Raw genomic sequence first — 19,042 nt, 5'->3', positions numbered from 1 at the left:
ATTCTCACATATCAGTTGAGATATGCATTTCATTCATTTGTGAGTGCTTTAAATGTGCAACAGCGCCAGCATGATTTCTGGTTGTGTTTTTTACTTCTGAAACCATGGTCAGCTCTGTGTGTACACAAAACAAGCAGAGTCCTAGAGTGGAGGAGAAGTTTTCTGTAGCCTTGCTGCTTACTTTACCAGGAACGCGGAGCTGGCTACTGTCACTGCCATTGCAGGAGGAATGGTTTGGTGGGGAAACTACGTATGGGAAGGGAGTAAAGTCCAGCCCCAGCACCTACAGTTTCCATCCTGTCTGTTGATGTCTGAAGGACGTCTGTCTGATGCCCTTCAGCAGCAATAGGAACAGCAGTCCCAGTTCTCTAGGGATGTGCTTGGTTTTCCTCAGCTCTGCCTCTCTTAAAATACACAGTTTGAGTGACCCTTGCACAGATCACATGGATTTAATATGTGACAAAACTCTCCATATACTGATGTCTTCTCAGAAAACTTCCCACTGTGAGGAAAAAAAAAAACTATGCCCCAAGCTGGAGGTTCGCTAAGTCCATAACTTTTATATTTGGTGGTGGTGGAATAAGTTGTGCTTTGCACTTTAGAGAAGACTATGGGAAAGTGATAGTATTCTGTAGAAATGAGAGAGGGTAGAAGAAATCATGCCAATGATACAGCATTATGTTTGCCTTCCAGGATTACATCTTGTGCCATGACTATGAATAAATATGTGGAGGAAAACGTTTCCCAGAAATCGTATACGACGATAAAGTATTTTATGAAGATGTTGAGCAGTGTCAGTGAGACGTTAATCTTTATTTTCATGGGAGTGTCCACAGTCGGGAAGAACCATGAGTGGAACTGGGCCTTCGTTAGCTTCACCCTCCTTTTCTGTTTAATCTGGAGGGCACTGGGTAAGCAAGTCTCAGACTGCACATCGCGTTCTTTACAAGAGAAAACTCCTACCGCTTTTCCTCTAGCAGAAAATGCCAAAATTTAGGCAGTCCTATCAGCTTGTGGAATTGTCTTCTTATTTATAATGTTTTATAGATCTCAGGGTCAGCTTCCACCTTTTCCCAGAACAGAACCTAAACATCAGTTTGGTCTTGATCTTGCCTATCTGAAGGCAGAAGCAGTAGGCATGGTAATCAGAATACATATATCTAATTACACATTTATTTACAAATTAACCATTTTTACTTAAAAGGATCATCAGTTCTGCAACAATAAAAAGATTTTGTTTTTGTTTTAATTCTTACGTAGCTTGTGTTTTTCCCCATCATTGACATTAATAGCATCAAAACAAGAAATGCTATATTTGTAGTGTTGTTCAGGCATATGATGTGAGGAAAGTGCTTGACCCTGCTGTGTTTGCAATATTAGCTCTTTTTCGTTTACCTTGATACCAAAGTAGATGTCAGATTCATAGGTCTTCAATCTCAGTTTGCTGTGTAATACTTTGGCCCATCTGCGCATACGAGCAGCTCATGTTCTGGACTGCCTCCTTACTCCTGTTTCTAGCTCCAAAGTCTCCCTTCACTGCACAGATATGTACTATTTTTCCTCCACCACATGTAACCCCACAATTAATACCTTATACCGAAAACCAGCCTGACTGCCCCTTAGCTCAGGGCCATAGGCTTGCTCCCTTCACTTGCCTTTATGCCTTCACTCCAGCCTGCCCCATGTCTGGAGCCTGTGCCTTTGGTACACCCCCATTTACTGATATCTTCTTGTTCCATCCCCAGTCCTCCATCCTTTCTGTCTATGCAAGTAAAATTAAGAGACTAAGATTTTGCAGAATTCAAAGCACAGATTTGACAACACAGTGTGTTCAAAAGCACTTTATATCCCATTTAAAAATGTAATTTAGGTGTTTCAGGCTATACTGACACAAAAATTGTTGCTGCTTTGGAAATGCATAGTGGCTGTCTCATGGCTCTCAGTTAGGTGCTTCAGGTCCTAAATCCAGCTGACCTGAGATGGGTATGTTTAAGACTGCTTCTTGGAAATTTATTTTTTTTCTTCTGTGGTGTTTTCAAGCTGCTATATAACATTTCATTTCTTCCATAATAAGTAATAAAGAAGCACATAAAGGTGTTTCAAAACAAATATTAGTATTGTGGGGGATTTCCATGCAATTTTAATTTCTCCTTTTTCTCTCTCTCTCTTTTTTTTTTTTTTTTGTTTTTGTTTTTGTATTTCCATTTTGTTTTTTCTTCAGGTGTTTTTGTTCTGACTCAGATCATTAATGTGTTCCGGACAATTCCTCTCACTTTTAAGGACCAATTTATTATTGCCTATGGAGGCCTCCGAGGAGCTATTTGTTTTTCACTTGTGTTTCTGCTTCCTTCTACTGTGTTCCCCAGGAAGAAGTTGTTCATCACTGCCGTTATCGTGGTGATATTCTTTACTGTTTTCATTCAGGTAACCCCTTTCCTCTTCTGGACTTTTCTTTCTAAAAAATGTTGTAAATAAGAAGTGGGTAGAAAAATAGGTGTCTTAAATTACTGGAAGGAACATACTTGAAGGAACATACTTCTGTATTGCTCCATGGTCATACTTACAAAAAAAAATGCTATGCAGTCAGCAGACAGGTAGCAAAAGTATGCCAGATATTAAGTACTTATGCGAACATGTAAGTAGCATTAAGCATTTAAAACCCTATGAGGTTGGAGGGGGGGGAAGGGAGCGAGCTGCTACACAGGAGATTGTTAGCTTAACTGTTAATTAAACTGAGGTTTAGACTGGTCTTTGAATGATTGTAAAGTGAATGAGGAAGGAGCTGGAAATTTCTCCTAAATAGGGAATAGACGCATAGGGCCTCTGAGGGACTCTAGTCCAGCCCCATGCCCACAATAGGGCCACCTGCAAGAGCTCAATCAGGTTGCTCAGGGTGATGGCCAGTTGGGTTCTGCATATCTGCATGGATGGAGATCCCCCAGCCTCTTTAGGTACCTGCTCCCGGGTTTGACCATCCTGGACAGATGAGGCTGATGAGAACTGATGAGAACTGATGAGGCTGATGAGAACTCCTCAAAGGATGGTTCCTGGGGATGGTTTTGTTTAATATTCTTGTTATTGACAGAGGAGCTTTTTGGTGCTGATGGTTTTTGAGGACAGACTTCAGAAGGTGACAACTTAATGGGGAAGCAGCTAGGAAAAGGAGAGCAGATATGATAGAAATGATAGCAATATGATAGAAATATAATGAAATTTAACAGTAGTAAGTGCAAATGTGTTTTTGCAATGACTTTCTTACTAGGGATTTCTCTTATGAAATGGGGACCTTTCATTCTGAAAAAAAAAGATCTAGGGAAAAAGACACAGGTATACTAATGATAATGATAATGGTGTGGAGTTTAAGCCACCAATGCAATACGGACAGAAGAAAGCCAAATGTGATCTCAAGACATACTGAGACAGGTATTTCCAGGAGAAAACAAAGTAATGTTCTAGACTGATCATGGGACTGGTAAGCCTGTTGTGTGAAAGGAGACCAGAATGTCTTGGCCTCAGCAAAATGAAGGAGAAGAGGGAATGTAATTACTGTTTATATCAGGGAGTGAACACCAGAGAAGGAGGAACACTGTTCAAGCCAAAAAGACAATGTTGGCACAAGAACAAAGTGGTACAAAGTGACCATGATGTAATTAAGAAGCAGCTTTCTAATTATCAGAACAATGAGGTTCAGGAGGAGTGTTCCAGTATGAGCAATGGGGCAAAGAAACCTAACTACTTTTGAGATAAAGCTTGATTCATTTATGAATAGAAATACATGACATGGTTGTCTGGGATAGTAGGGGCTGATCTCAACACCATTAGATTCATTTCTCTCTCCTGTGTCAGTGTGCCTGTACAAATAAACCATGATGTAAATTCTTCCACAAATAATGGTTCAAAATATCATTTAGTGGTAGCCAAAGCATTTGTTCTTTCTTTGAGAGTAGTATAACATGGATACATATTTAACAAAAATCTTGGTGTCATGGGTCTGGTCTAAAGCCATTCAATAACAATTTTAGCGCTACTGTTGAGACATATTTGAGTACCTGAAGTAAGAAAATTTTTGGAGTTAAAAAAATTATCCACAGCCATTTTCACTGCTCTGACCGAGATGCAAAAGACCAAAAGCTTTTGTTTTTCTTTTATGCTTATGGAAAAACACATAAATATTTTCTTTTTTCTTCACAGGGAATAACAATTCGACCACTGGTGGAGTTTCTTGATGTCAAAAGGTCAAATAAAAAGCAACCTGCTGTCAGTGAAGAAATTTATAACAGGGTATGTTGCACCTTTCGTGTTACAGATGAAACCTTCATATAGATAAAATTCCTAATGACTTTCAAAATGAGAGATTTAACATACAGTACTACAGAGATAAATGCACTCTTTAAGATTTCTTTTCTATGGCTGTTCTAAGCACAACAACTGGAAAGCTTATATTTAAATTTTTATCATTATCAAAATTATCATAGTTATGTATCATTATTTGGGAATCTTCACCTTGTTTTGTTACTTGTTGAAGTAAGTTATCTTCTTGTGATTTGTTTCTCTTAGGACATGTGTTATTTTAGAACTTGACTACATTAGAAACCTTTGGCAATTTAATTACATTACATTGTATTTGAGTTAGTCTAATTAAACATATGTAAACTCCTTCTAAAGACACATTTAAACTTCCCTAACTCTCACATCACCAACCTCTCAGTGGATTTGTATTTGGTATGTGTATGTCTAATTATTGTGGCTCATTAGCTGTGCATGTTCTTGAATGTATTTCTACTTACAGCATACCTGCGGTAGGTGGTTTTAAATTCCAAATTGAGGAATAATAAGGGTGACATTCAGTAAAGAACAAAATCTAGACATCTAATACTTCTAGAACTTACTTTTTGCACAAAACTATCAGGATTTCCTTCTGAATTTTAGAGCCCCCCTGCTATGGTACTTGAATCAAGAGCACAACTGTTTGTGAGCCACCTCTGGGGATCCAGTGAAATCTTAGATGGACTGGCTCATCCTTTTGTAATTGGTAATAGAGTAAGGAAGAGCATGGTTCTAATACTGGGGGCTCAGGATGTTTTGAGGTGATGTTGGACCATAGTCGTCTGAAATAGGAGCTCAGGACCTGATGCTGGCTCTTGCTGCTCTACCCTGTGCATCCAGAAGGGCAAGTGCTGGTATGGGGATCTCCTGCCCTTTCAGGCTGTCTCCTCCACAAAGTCATACCTGGCTCACTGTCAAGCCTGGGGAAGTCCCTGAAGAAGGCACAGGCATAGCCCCAACTGGTTACGGAACATAAAAGAAATGAAAATATAGGAAAAACAAATTACCTCCAGATTTAGATAGGAGATCAGCAAGATTGACGTGGAGATTGGCAGCTGACTTTAATCCTTCTGGGGCTGTGAGCTGATGGAGCTCCCGGGGAGAAGAACAGAATCCAGCTCTGAGATCATGCTGCCCTCCATGGCATTTGAATGGAGGCAAGGACAGACTCCTTTCAATATCCATAAGCCAAGCCTGCACTTGTTTGTTTAGACTGAATTTAGTTAACATAATTTAGTTGCATTTTGTTAAATTCAAGCATTGTCCTGAATTCTGACCAGGCTTTTCTGTTTTGAAGTTGAAGCATAATATCTAAGGGCAAACCAAATTATGTCTGTAAGTTTGTGTAATGATCCAACATTTCCCCTTTAGTTCTTTGATCATGTGAAGACGGGAATTGAAGATGTGTGTGGACACTGGGGTCACAACTTTTGGAGAGATAAGTAAGAATGGCATTTAAAACTCTTTGTTATACATGGGAAACTAAACTGGCTCCACAGCAACAAATAGAGGCTGTTGGGCATCAGATTTCATTTTCGGCATTTTATTCTTGAAAGCGGGTGGTTGTTTTTAGAACGTGTGGGTTACAAAGAGAAGGCAGAAAAACAATGTCTTTTTAACTAAACCACAAGCAAACAGGACAAAATCTCCAGCTGGGAAAAAGTATAGCCCTCTGATCCCAGGGTAAAGTATTCTACCTTCTGAGGATGAGTGCAATCTCCCTATTTCTGACAGTTTCAGAGCATTTCCTGTATGTCTGCTGAGCTTTTCATCCCAAGCTGGCTTTCCTGCTCAGGATGCTGCTGCAAATTGTATGCCTCTGTGGTGTTAAGTGCGGGGTTAGTTCCCTAGTTGATGAGAAACAAACAAAAGCTCTGGGACTTCCTCTAGGAAGATCAAGGCACTGGCTGGCATGAGGTGCATGAGAGATCTTAATGGCAGGCAGTTCCACAGTTCCTGATGGTATTATTTAGGACTTAGTGTCAGTTAAGAAGATTACCACTGGCTATACCTGAATTATTCATGTGTTCAGTTTAGCTGCTGAATCATCATCATCATCATTTGTTTGGATCTAACCCCATTTTTGCAGAAGTACATTCTTTTTCACCCAAAACCTTCAACCCCAAAGCATGGGCATTGCTCACCCACCTTCCAGTCACTGCTCCAATAAGAATTTAAGTGTTTCGTACAGAGGAAAGAGCATCAGCAGGAGAGGCTGAGAAGATCCCTCTCCAAATGATTAGAGGGCATGACAGAGGATGTGTTCCTGACAGATGGATAACATGGGTACAATTCTTTTTTACTTAGCCTGGTTCTCCTCCAATCTGTGTGAGATCTTTAACCAACAGATTATGGAGCAAAGGAAAGTCCCACCTCTTTCTGACCTTCAGAAACACTTCTGACTGAAATTCAAGAATAATTTCAGAATGACTGGAGGGCAGAATATTTTCTGACAAACAAAGTTACCCTGGCTCTAATCAATGTTTTTTCACTAAGCATCCAAGAGAGTTGTGGTTGCTTTAGAGAAGAGGAGAACTTCTGAAGTTTTACAAGAGCAAGCTAAAATTTCAAAGGAAAAAGCAGTGGGTGCAAATGTAGACCTTTTAGTTGTTATTACAGTAAATATTTAATGTTCCCTTTGTCTCAGTGAAAGCGAAGAATTAGAAACAATAATGTCCAGTAACACGTAGTACCTAAAAGTTAAATGTTGCTGCCAGGGACCATGTGCTTTAACAGATGAACCAAAACATAGGTTAAGACTATCTGAAACAAAGATGAACTTGACCCTTGATTAAGTGTTATACAGCCCTAAATTCTTAATATACACATATTCCAAGGGAATAAACTCCTTCACAATCACTTTAGCTACAGTATAGCAGCTTTCCTCAGCTATGCATTGTTGAAATTAAGTGGTTGGATTGGTTTGCCTCTCATACAGGTTTAAAAAGTTTGACAATAAATACCTGCGAAGACTTCTCATCCGGGAGAACCAGCCCAAATCCAGCATTGTTTCTTTGTACAAGAAGCTGGAAATAAAGCATGCCATCGAGATGGCAGAGAGTGGAATGATCAGCAAAGTCCCATCATCGGTGTCTCTCAGGTAAGCCAGCTAGGCCAGTGTGGCTGAGCATTGCGGTGGGGTCATGTAATGTATTTCACAGTCCATAGGCAAGATAATCATTTTAACTTAGGGTACTTTGTGTCCTAATGTCGCATGAACAGTAAGCAGACATGAAACCGGAGCGTTTCACTTGCAGCTCACATAAAAAGCACTCAGTAAGCCTCAATCTTCCGGAGCGTGTAGTTTTACAAGGGCAGCTGCATGCAGCTCACAGGGAACATTGATTTGCTGCCTAGTACTGAGCTGGATTTAAACCAGTGCCTGCACATCTGCTACAAGGAACTACAAGGGAAGCCTGAGGGACATTTTAAAAAGTGTCTTAGTCAAATTTACAATTTAGTGAAAGCAATACCAAGTTTTGGAGAGTGGGTTTTGAGCCTTAGCACCTGACTCAAATGAGATCAAGGTTTCATTCTTACCTGGTACATTTTTACCTCTTCCTCAGTTGTTTTAAAATGCTGTTTCCAACTCTAGCAAAGAAAACAGTTCAAATGTAATTTCCAATCATAAAAATAAATATTCTTTCCCTCTCTCTCTCTTTCATGTATTTTCCTGTTTGTTTTGTTTTATTTATTTATTCAATTAATTATTTTTATTCTGCAACAGTGAATATCATGAAGGAAAAATAAAGCCATTGTCTCCTGCTGAAATGGAAAACATGCGGGAAATTCTAACAAAGAATCTCTACCAAATACGACATCGAGTAAGAATGAAGCTTTTCATACTTAAATACCCACTACTTTTTGAATATACTTATTAGCTTTCTGCTTTTTCAGTCTTCCTTTTGTTCACTCCATTTACGGTACTGTCAGCTCAGGTGCTAATGATATATTAGAGGACTGCAGTGTGGTGAATTTGGACCTCTGGGTCTTGGGTTCACCATTTAGCAGGGTTTGCTCCTGAAGCTTTGTTGTGCCATTAAGGAAGCTCCCCAGGGCAATGGTCACAGCACCAAGCCCGCTGGAGTTCAGGCAGTGCTTGGACACTGCTCTCAGACATAGGGTCTGATTCAGGTTGTGCTGTGTGGAGCCAGGACCTGGACTCCTTGTGGGTCCCTTCCAGCTTGGGATATTCTATGGTTCTATGACATCTTTGGGCCAGCACAGCATCTGCTTTGCTGCAGCATAATAATTAATCCTGTTATTTACTTCTTTTGTCTACAAATCTGCTGTCATATGTAGAGCAACGTATTTGTGATCCTTCATGCAAATTGCTTACATGATCTTATACTATTGATAAAACTTAATGTTTTTCTCATATTACTTGCAATATACTTCCATTACTTAGAAAGGGTAATAGGTGCAAATTCAACCCAACCTTGCCCCACTTCTATAAGTATTTTGGTCACTTCATGATATGGGATTAGATTTCCCATTTGCCTCCAGTTGTGAAGTTGTTTGTATTAAGAGCAGAGGTGATGAGCTGGAAAAACAGTGAAATAAAAGCAAAAGGACATTTCACATTTACCCTCCTGTGGCTAAGTAGTTTGAATGTCTGCGCCCTTGGAAAACATTCAAAACTGGAGCTTGCTTCAACTTGCTGGAGGTAAAAATGACTTCCCTCTAGGTGACTCATCTTATCACTTTCAAATGTGCATCCTCCATTGACATTGACTGAGCTAGTACAACGTGGGGGTAAACACTGTATTAAGTCAGCTTTCTGCAATTTCTGTTTCATTACAAATATCAGCAGGCTTAAAAAACAAGCAGCTGCTCACGAAGCCTCTGACTAAAAAAAATGCCAGCATAATTATTGTTCTTGTTCTTAATCATCTTTAATATGATTTTGTTTGCAAGGATTTATGGTGGTTATTAAAATATTAAAGCAAAAATCCTATTTTGTATTGTTCATACAGCTCAACGTTTGACATTGTTCTTTTCAGAATGTAATCACTGCTTTTCTGTTTCAGACAATGTCATATAACCGACATAGCCTGGCTGCAGATGCAAATGAGAAGCAGGCCAAAGAAATTCTGATCCGTCGCCGGCACAGCCTTAGAGAGAGCCTAAGGAAAACTAACAGCCTGTCAAGAGAAAGACCGGTACTTGCATTTTAGTTGATTTATAGAAAACAGCTCTCAGTAGCTGAATGCCATGCAGAACAAAATCTGAAATGCAGAAGAAATAAATCCCAAATCTGAAAGACAACAGCACATATAATGTCACACTTACACCCTCAGCTGTACACTTGGGGCCCTTAGTTTGCATTGACCCCTTCAGAAAACCTTAAATACTGTGGAATTTAAGAGTGGGATGTCCTGCTATGATTTTATCTCAGAGGAGCTGAGCAGGTTCCATACACAGCGTACTTGTGTGTCATGGCCAGAATTCTGTCAGTATTTTGATGAAGAGTGGATGGTCAAGGTAGAAAATGACTTTGAGACAGTCAAACTACTTACAGTATGCTCCAAAATATGGGAAAGAGGAGAACTTTTGGTCAAGTTTGACAGGGTAAGCACTCAATTTGAAATCTGTCACCATTTCCTTAGGATTCTTAAAAAGTGGTCAGGACTTCAGGTTTTGACACAGGATAGGAAAAACTCCTCTATATGCAAGAAATGGCATGTTGTGTTGACATTTGATTCTGAAGCAATCTTTTTATGCCATCGTTGTAAACTTCAGACCTTCCAAAGAGAGCAACAATAGAGAAGATGATACTCCCATTTTATCTTTGAGGGAAATTAACCACCCTATAAACACGTATTTTCATGTTACAAGAACACTTAGCGACTTCATTAATAAACGTGTATATGTCCTTCAGCTACTGAGGCTGCTGATAATGATGTCTACAATAAGTACTGCATCCCATTTGTGATCTTTACCTGGGTGACCTGTGGCATGAGTGGTGATAAGTCTGTTTCTGAATGATCTTTGTGTTGTTCTCAACCACAGTAACACATGTTGATTTTTTAGAAGGGATACTGAAGACACTTAGCAGGACTGAGTCATTTTTGGGGGCAGAGAGAAAGATGGTGTCGGACAACTTTTTAAAATGGACAGACTGTTATTTTAAAAATAATTATCCTTGAATAAATACACTACACAAGGAAGTGTTATCTGTAGGTTCGTGCCTGGTGCACGTGGCCAGACTACAGAAGTGGTCCTGAGAAGCACAAAAATATCGAAAGATGAAAAATGTCTCACGGAAAGTAGATTTTCCTTACACACTCCCTTTGCGTATGCAGTGATGGTGGTGCAGGCAGGGGAGAGCTGGTAGATCATAAAGGTTTTAAACAGATCTTCATATACAAATGAGAGAAAGGGTACCCTTGAGAAATCTCTGACTTTTTAAAAATCACCCTGTCTTGGAAAGTACCTTGTATGTTCCAGGAAGTGTTCGCCAGAGCACGCCAGAGGTGTGCTCTGCACCCAGGGACTTTAGAGCTTAGTCTTGGGAAAACAAGGCTTTTATGCCCTGCACTGGTAAATGGTCACACTGGTGCCTAACTTCCTCGTCAACTAGTGTGACTAGTCAACTATAAAAGTCATTTATATGTATAAGGTGTTTGCAGGATCAGAATACAGATTACTTCTTGTGCCCAAGCTTCAGTCTCAAGCTAATTTTTGTAGCTGACTAATAAGGTTCCAGACTGGAATTGCATAAAATGACGCTTTGCCTTCCTCTGGAAAATGTATACAGGTAAGGTTGAGGTCAGAGAGCATATATTTATTAACTCTGATCTCAGAGGGCATAGCACTAGGCTCTGCTTTGATTAAGCTGCTTGAGAATACCCAGTCCTTACCTTACCACAGACCTCAACCAGAAGTGTTAATTGAGTGTGTAGTAAAAGATCACGTATTAGCTAATCCCAAACTACTCTCTAGCCCTTTAGCTACCTAAGTCTGTTCAAGCCTCGGTTGTTTATCTTAACATACAGTATGGAGGTACTTCCTTTTGCTGTAACTTAACATTTCACTTATTTCTTTGGACAGGCTGCTGCTGCAAATACAAAAAGATTTCTTTCACTTCCTAAAAACACTAAACTCCCAGAGAAACTACGTGTAAGAAATAAAACATCTTCCAGAGGTAATGGAAAATTTTCTGCTCTCTTACTGTGCTGCACTCATCTTGCCTACATAAAAGGAAAGCTTTTCCAGGGACGATGTAAAGAAGTCAGTATGTTAATACTGAAATAAATTTTAACTACTTCATGTACAGTGCTCTCATTCTAGAGTTAATGCCTTCACAGAATATTTGTAGGTGCTGGATATTTAGCAGGGGTCTTGGAGCATTAAAAATGATGGGTTCTAAAGCAGGTATTTTAGTGCGGAGAAATGCCCCAATAAACAATCTTGTGGGGCTTTCTCAGTTCAAATGCTGTAGCAGCATGGTCCTCACAGCACATCTCCTCATGTGAGACACTTGCACCAGAAAGTCTGTTCATTGCGTATTCTCCACATCTTTATTCGATAATACCCAGATCTCCCTCTTGGGCTGCGACCCTGTGTGGTTTCTTTTCTTACTGGGGTCAGAGCAGATGACAGTGCCTTGAGAACCAAACCAGCAAGGAAAATGAGGACATGATGTCTGATTTATAAATCTCATGAAGAACATCTCAAAAGTCTGTGGTTTACGAATTAAATGTTTATTTATTTATTTTTATGCCTAAACTCACAAGTGTTTCATTTTGGAGTTCTTGGTTTCTAAAAAATAAAAAGAAAAAAAAAAGAAAAAAAATCTGGAGGAAGGCAACAATTTGATGTGAAAACTTTTCCAACTCTATACGTTACTTTTATTTGCTACTAATTTCATTACAATGCCTATATCATTCTCAGGAACATTCCCTTTCATGCCAAGCAACCATCTAGATCTTTTGTTGAGAAGTTTAAATCTCTGTACATTCACTAAAATGTCCTGACAACATCCCAGCCCAATTAGACTCCCCCTCTTACAAATTAATTTAACAATAGACCATGTCTTTGTCTGCTGTTAATTACATCTTTGCTCTCCTGAATGTAGGATGCATTTTATTCTATAGTTATGTCTGCAGAGGTCACCTACTGTCACCTAGAATTAGATATTAAAGAGGAAAAATGCCTCCAGATTATTCAAATGTCAAAAATATATATCATATGACATATTTAGGAGAAGAAAAGCCTAAAAACACAGTATGATGAAGACCTTCCTTGATATAAAATTATCTGGGTGAATGGACAATTATATAGTGATATACTCTGTTGACCTCTCCCTCACCTATTTAAAAGAAATAACATGTAGGTTACTAATGGAAGTTGCTCTTATGACAGTTGCACAATATGCAAATCTTTGCTTTGATTCATTTAAAACACTATATCTGACGTGAGCCTAAGAACAAATCTGAGTCATTCATAAACGATTGTTAAAATGATTACCAAGTGACTGAAGTGTGCAAGTTTTGATGAAGATGTTCATTAATTAAAAAAAGTCTGCGGGGGAAAATATATTGCACATGCACACACCCAAAATGTTTCCAGCTGAGCTTACCTGATAGTTATCATTTAAGAGTATTCCCTGAATGGTTACGCCAGCTTCCCAGCTTGGCCATTTTCTACCTTGCTGTGAGGAGATGAAGGAGTTTGTGGCACTTGCAAGCTGTGAGATTTGCCCTGTATTTTTTCTTTGATAGCTTAGGTGTAATAAGGATGGGATGTTTCCTCCCAGCTGGTCATTGCCCTTGGGAGATCCTTTGCTTGGTGGAACATTGATGCTACTTTTCCAAAGTCAAGTTTGTAGAGTGCCTGTAAGTGCAGTGTCCTGGAAATGCCTCTTATGGGGTGTGAGGGTGAGAGTATCTCGTTTCTATGTCAAATTTTAATTTTGTTTTCAATCAACAGTGGGTGACAGCAGTGACTCTGAAATGGATGCCACTACCACGGTGCTCAATTTAAGACCCAGAGCAGGGAAAATCTTGAGAGAACAGAGACTGAGGCAGCAGCGGCCACCGTCTGAGTTAAGGATGGAGTGGAAGAATGAAGTCGATGGGAGCCAGAACGGACGAGGAGAGCAGCAGGAGCCAGGCAGTCTGCCTCAGCCATCCATTGGGTTCAGGCAGCCACTGCTGACGAGACCAAGATTTGGCACTTTGAGCAGGGAAGATTTGACTGCAGACCATGGGTCAGCAAGACCTATACCACCACCACGATTGGTTAGGCAAGCGTCACAAGGGGAAAGACAGAGAAATAAGCCTGAGAACCAGCCGTATTGAATACAGCCGAAACTGAACTATTGGTAATAAGCAGTGGGCATATCAAGTTAGGATTCTAAACTATCTGATCAGACAGTGGGATCCATTAAAGAGAAGACAAACCTTAATGTGGATCTAAGCATTTCCATTTGGACAAAGCCAATGCCATTAAATAAGTGAAAAGAATACTGGAGAAATTGCAAAACTGAGGACATTAAAAAATATCTCTTTTATAAATAACTTATGGCAATGCTTTAATTACATTATATCCACTATTAAGATAGGATGGAAACGTGCCTTATCACATCATCTCCTGTGGAACCAAGTCATGCAAGTACAATACCCAGATATCCATAGAAAATCATGAAAGTCCAGTGATGAAGGGGTTCTTTACAAAAAACCTATATCATTTCAGGTTTTATTTATGATCAAATAATACTTGTTTTAACCAGAGCTTTAATATGAGTAACACTGAAAATTGCACAATGCACCTATCATATAGACTTCATAAGAAGAATAAGTATATTCCTGGAGCCCAGTTTGTTGCAAGAGCTGTGATGTGCAAACAGAGGAAGAAGAGAAGGAGTAAACTGTTGGAGCAGAATTGCACAGTTTATAGAGGGAAGCTGCAACAGAGACAAGACCTGAATAGCTTGAATTTTTACTTTTTAAATGTTGGCAATATGTAGCCTTTGAATGGTACTGCGAATCGCCAAGGGAAATCTGAATTCTCACTGAAATCTGAACCTTGATTCTGACTAATGTCAACAAGACTAGAGCACTTAAAAGGACACCAGAAGCCCTAAAAAGAGACTTCAAGTAGATAAAAAATGTTACTGTTCCAAATTGCTTTTTGCACCTTAGCTTTTCCATGGCAGTGCAAACACAGCAGTAGAATAGTTGTTGAGCACTGCACATAGATGAAGCCAGCAGTGCCCTGTTTGAGTTTTGGGACCACCGAGGTTCAAGAAAGCTCCTTCACTCATGCTTGTGAACCTGGTCAACTTATTTTACTTTTTGTTTCTTCATTTATAAGGGGGGAGGATCATCTTTTCTTTGGGCTATGCACTCCAAGGAACACAAATGTTCCTTCTGATTTGTTTGTACAGTAAAAGTAGCACCACAGAGCTCTGGAATCAGTTGCAGTCACTGTGCACCTTACTAAAACCCATAAGAAATGCAGACTTTCTTCACCCTAGCATAAACGGCTGTCATCTGAGTGCATATGAAAAGGGAGGGTGCATTAAAATAAATGATACTTAATAGCTCTCAGGAATTTGCACTTTCTGTCCCACTTTATCTTAAGTTTTGAGCTTTCTTCAGCACAGATACACATTTCAGCACAATGCAAAAATCATTTTCATTCTTCTTGTTACAAGATTCATAACTTTCAGTTAAGAATGTACACTGTGAAATCATAACTTTTTTTTTCGTTAGCACATTTCTAAATCTGTGGGCAATAAGATTTACTTTTTTTTTTTTTTTAAATTTAAGCTCATTTTGAAAGAACTATTAAAAATCAATTTTCCTTTTAAAATCACAGGGTAAATTTCTTTCAAAGGTTTGTGGGCGGGCTGGTAAATGAGTTTTATAAATAGGGATAATGACTTTCCTTCACTTAACAGCTTTTCCAAAATATTCATTTAATGTATGTATTTTAAAAGTCAAACCTGCCTGAACTCTTTTATTGTCACATCTTTTAATCTTTTTTCTCTGTTCAGGCTATATAATTTCTGCTGTTTGTCAAATGTAAATTTTAAGCTGCAGAGAGATGACTAGGTGAACCCTAGAAATCTCAGTCAGGTGTTCATGGCTATTTTCAAAAAATAATTTTTGTGGAAGGCAATATTTGTCTACCCTTTAACGATCATATCTTGTCTGGAAATAAAACCGGGTTCTAACAAAGTCAGTAAGCTTTAAAAACAAATTTGAATGTATTTCTACAGGAAAATATATTTCAACTGTAAAACTGCCAGCAGGTACTCTATCACTGCATTACTGATATCACAATTAAATAAGAAAGAAGCCTTAAGTTTGGATTTCAGTTCCGAAACCTCTCTGCAGATGGGACTGTTTAGACCAGGTGTTTAATAGCAGGTCCATCTGAAATCTGACCAAATAAATAAATGTAAAATGTTGCACATGGACATTTAGTTTATTCTCTGTGGAGCTTTCTCCTTCATGTGCTGGTAATGACCAAGTAATTGGGGAAAGATGTCATGTTTTTTAAAAAAATGGTTGTTGGTTTTATTGGCACAATGTTAAATAATAGATGTAGGTTTTAGGAACCTGACAGCTTTCCTTGTGTTGTCCGTTAGTGCAGCACTTGCTTAGATCATTGGTACTTGAACTGGGTTCCCCATTGTAAAAAAACAAAGGTAGAGGTTGTTCTTATGAAATATGCTCTTGGTGCTTCAAGACACACCAGCAATTTGCTACCTTTTCAAAGCACTTCGAGAACCTCAGAAGAGGAGCATCAAGGTAAACCTCCAGCATGGTTACACTGCAATGCGGAATCACATCTCCTGGGACTCTGGCTCCTTGCAAGTGCTGCCTCCCTTTCCCTCTCCTGCTCCTCCCACCCCTTTCAGGCTCTTTTCTGGTGCTGCTAGGACAGATCTCATCACCTTGGGAACTGCTTCCCTGCCTGGTCTTTTCAGTAGCAAAGACAGCTGCAGGTGACACAGGCTATGTCCCAGGTAGCCCCTCACGCAACTCAGACTCTGGTTTGGGTCTGAGGTTTGTCTCTCTCTTTTTTTTTTTTCCTTCTTCTCCTCTTCTGCAAAGTAGCACCTTTGCCTCTTCCTCAAGTGCCCATCTAGCTTCAGCTTGCGTTAAGAAACCTTTCCTTAATGTTGTAACTAAGAAAGCACGTCTGCTAGAGAACGAGAAGCCCAATAAAGCTGTCCTCGAGCACCATCTGATGGAGAAAAACGTGTATTGACTTGGGACACGCTTTTCACTTCGGAAAACCAGATCTTCAGCATTGACTGGGAAACATGCCAAATCCACGCATTTCTTCTTGTTGTTGTTGTTTGTTTCCATATGGACTCCCCAGTGCTCTCTGTAGTATCAATATTTTACTGCCTTGATAAATGCCCAGCTGTCCAATTTCAGGGATGAGACAGTAGAAAATATATGTTACACTGTGAATTAGGGTTCTCTGGGAGTTTCTTTTCCCCTTCAGCTTCCGAGGCCTATAAAATTGAAAGCAAATAGGATAAGAAAGTAGGTATAGCAAGGGCTACAGTGTAGATAGACAGCCAGTTATCTGTTTATAAGCATATATTTGCATATATATATGCATACCAGCATATATATATCTGTATATCAGCATATATTTGGAAGAGAAAACAAGAATAATTTGCTTTAAGAGACCAAATTTTAAGGGCTGTACTGCTTGGTACTAAAGTGTAATTCAAGGCCCACTGAAATGACAGGTGTTTAACAGAAGATAACCCTGCTGCATAACAATTTAGAAACTTAAGAATATCATTCTCTGTTGAAGCCACACAGAAATCACATAGGGGAACAAACTGAGTTGAAAACTTGGCCAAAATAACATGCATGCTGTTCTGAATAGTACCTTGGGGTCTCTGGAAGTAAATACATTGCACTCTGCACCAGCTTTTTCAAGAGAGGCCAAGTCCATCAGTTCCAGACACCAGAAACCTTTTAAGGCTGACACTGCAAGAAGTGCTTCAGCTGGTCACCATTTCCAAAACTGTCTAGGTTCTGCCAACATCCCCAGCTCTTGAAGAGATGAAGGATTTTGAAATTGGTTGGAGGCATGCTTGTACCGCAAGAGCTCTGGTCCTATAAAACTATGATTGTGAATATGCTTAAAACACAGCATCTGCAACACACAGCGCCAGCCAGGCCAACAGTAGAGGCCAGGAGCCACAGCCCAGAAAACAAGATGCAGGAGGTATCAAGTCCAAGCAGGAGAATGAGGATCTGCTTTAGGACCCAATACAGAGGGAATTCATGAACTACTTAACTCACCTTATTCAGGTGCTATTTAAATCCTGAAAGAAGGACTAATTGCTAATTGGCAGATATTTTATTATTTATTTATTTTTTTATTAAAATATATATTACAGCTTAATTCTCCTCTTAACAGTTGAAGGGTACCTCAGCATTTAGGAGTTAATCAGATTTGGGGCTGAAAACTGCACTGTGCCACTTGAGACTTTTCTCCACCAGAATTCCTTCTGCAGGTGCTGGACAGGTCTTCTAATAGGACAACACAATGGGATATTGGGTTAGCATTGTTTCTCCATGCAGTCAAACCCTGATACAATTCCTGTACAGGGCTGAGAAGCTTCGGAAGCCTTTTTATCCTGTGACATTTGATACCCGGGGCTAATATTGCAGGAGGAAAATAATAGTTACACTGGTTGATCTGGTGAGTCTCACTGTTTCACGATCTGGAATGTGCTGAGGTTCACATTGGTATTGTATGAGTTGCAACAGCACTCTAGCTGCCAAAGGTTTTGTTTCAAGAAGAAATTTTTAGCCGCAGAAAGGTAAAAGTGTTTTAAATACCCCGGCTTATTTATTTTTCATATTATTGCTCTCACCTTGTTTAATAGACTTGACAGAATGAAAGAGCAGCTCCAATTGCAAAGCATTTCTCAAAAATAGCTCTTTGATACTAACATTGGATTAAAAATAACTAAATATTTAGCTTCAAGACTTCATTTTAAAAGAAGCACTATTAACTATTTCATTTTTATGAGAAAAAGGTCTGACCTCCACTCAGAATAAATTTATTCTCAAAGTCCAGGCCATAATAAACTTCCTTACAAGATTCATCTCTTGATGATCTCTTTGTGAATGAGTCTTCAAAATTATAGCAACAATGGCACAGTTTCAGTTTCCAAATCCCAAAGTGCCAAGCTATAAAGCATTACTTACCCAGGGGTAGTCCACAGCACCCCTAACTGAAGGGGGGAATAAGTGGGGGGAAAAGGGGGGAGTGGTAATGCTTGAACATATCCACAGTGGTTGCAGTCTGCTTGATTTCAATGAAATTAATGAGTGCTTGAACTGACGAGCAAGCCAATAAACAAGCAATACTGTAGCTGCATTATGTGGTCCTCAGGAAACATGTTCTCAGAAAATGAGAACAGTACAGACCTCTGTGGTGGGTCTGTGCTGAGTAAATTCAGAGTAAAAAGAAAAAAAATCACACACATAAAACAACCACAAAAAAATAATATGCAGAACTGATAGATTTATAAAATATCTGTTGGAATGTAGAGAGCATAAACCAACAATTAATCTTACTTGTATTTAATCATTTGAAAGCAACAAAATGAGTACCTATCACACACTACCGGTTGTTTTGCAGAAAAATTACTGCTCAGTATATGGTTTCTTCAGCATTAGCTGATCATAAAGGTCAATGTTAAAAAAAGTGAAAATTT

The 19,042-nt window shown here is 39.3% G+C and overlaps 1 protein-coding gene across 1 annotated transcript in view; it reads left to right on the top strand.

Moving 5' to 3' along the window:
* SLC9A2 (solute carrier family 9 member A2) overlaps nt 1-15,757 on the top strand; it is a 34,657-nt gene extending 18,900 nt beyond the window's left edge. Inside the window, exons 4-12 of the mRNA XM_068679968.1 lie at nt 694-911; nt 2,222-2,424; nt 4,192-4,281; nt 5,698-5,768; nt 7,265-7,426; nt 8,054-8,150; nt 9,357-9,488; nt 11,380-11,473; nt 13,261-15,757. Of these exons, the coding sequence (XP_068536069.1) occupies nt 694-911; nt 2,222-2,424; nt 4,192-4,281; nt 5,698-5,768; nt 7,265-7,426; nt 8,054-8,150; nt 9,357-9,488; nt 11,380-11,473; nt 13,261-13,631 (1,438 nt within the window). The 3' untranslated portion in view covers nt 13,632-15,757. The remainder of the gene's footprint in view (nt 1-693; nt 912-2,221; nt 2,425-4,191; nt 4,282-5,697; nt 5,769-7,264; nt 7,427-8,053; nt 8,151-9,356; nt 9,489-11,379; nt 11,474-13,260) is intronic.
* The last annotated feature ends 3,285 nt before the right edge of the window (nt 15,758-19,042 follow it).

Source organism: Anas acuta, chromosome 1 (assembly GCF_963932015.1).
Source record: "Anas acuta chromosome 1, bAnaAcu1.1, whole genome shotgun sequence".
NCBI lineage: Eukaryota > Metazoa > Chordata > Aves > Anseriformes > Anatidae > Anas > Anas acuta.
Note: the sequence above shows the minus strand (reverse complement) of the source record. Positions and strands in the feature narration are given on the sequence as shown.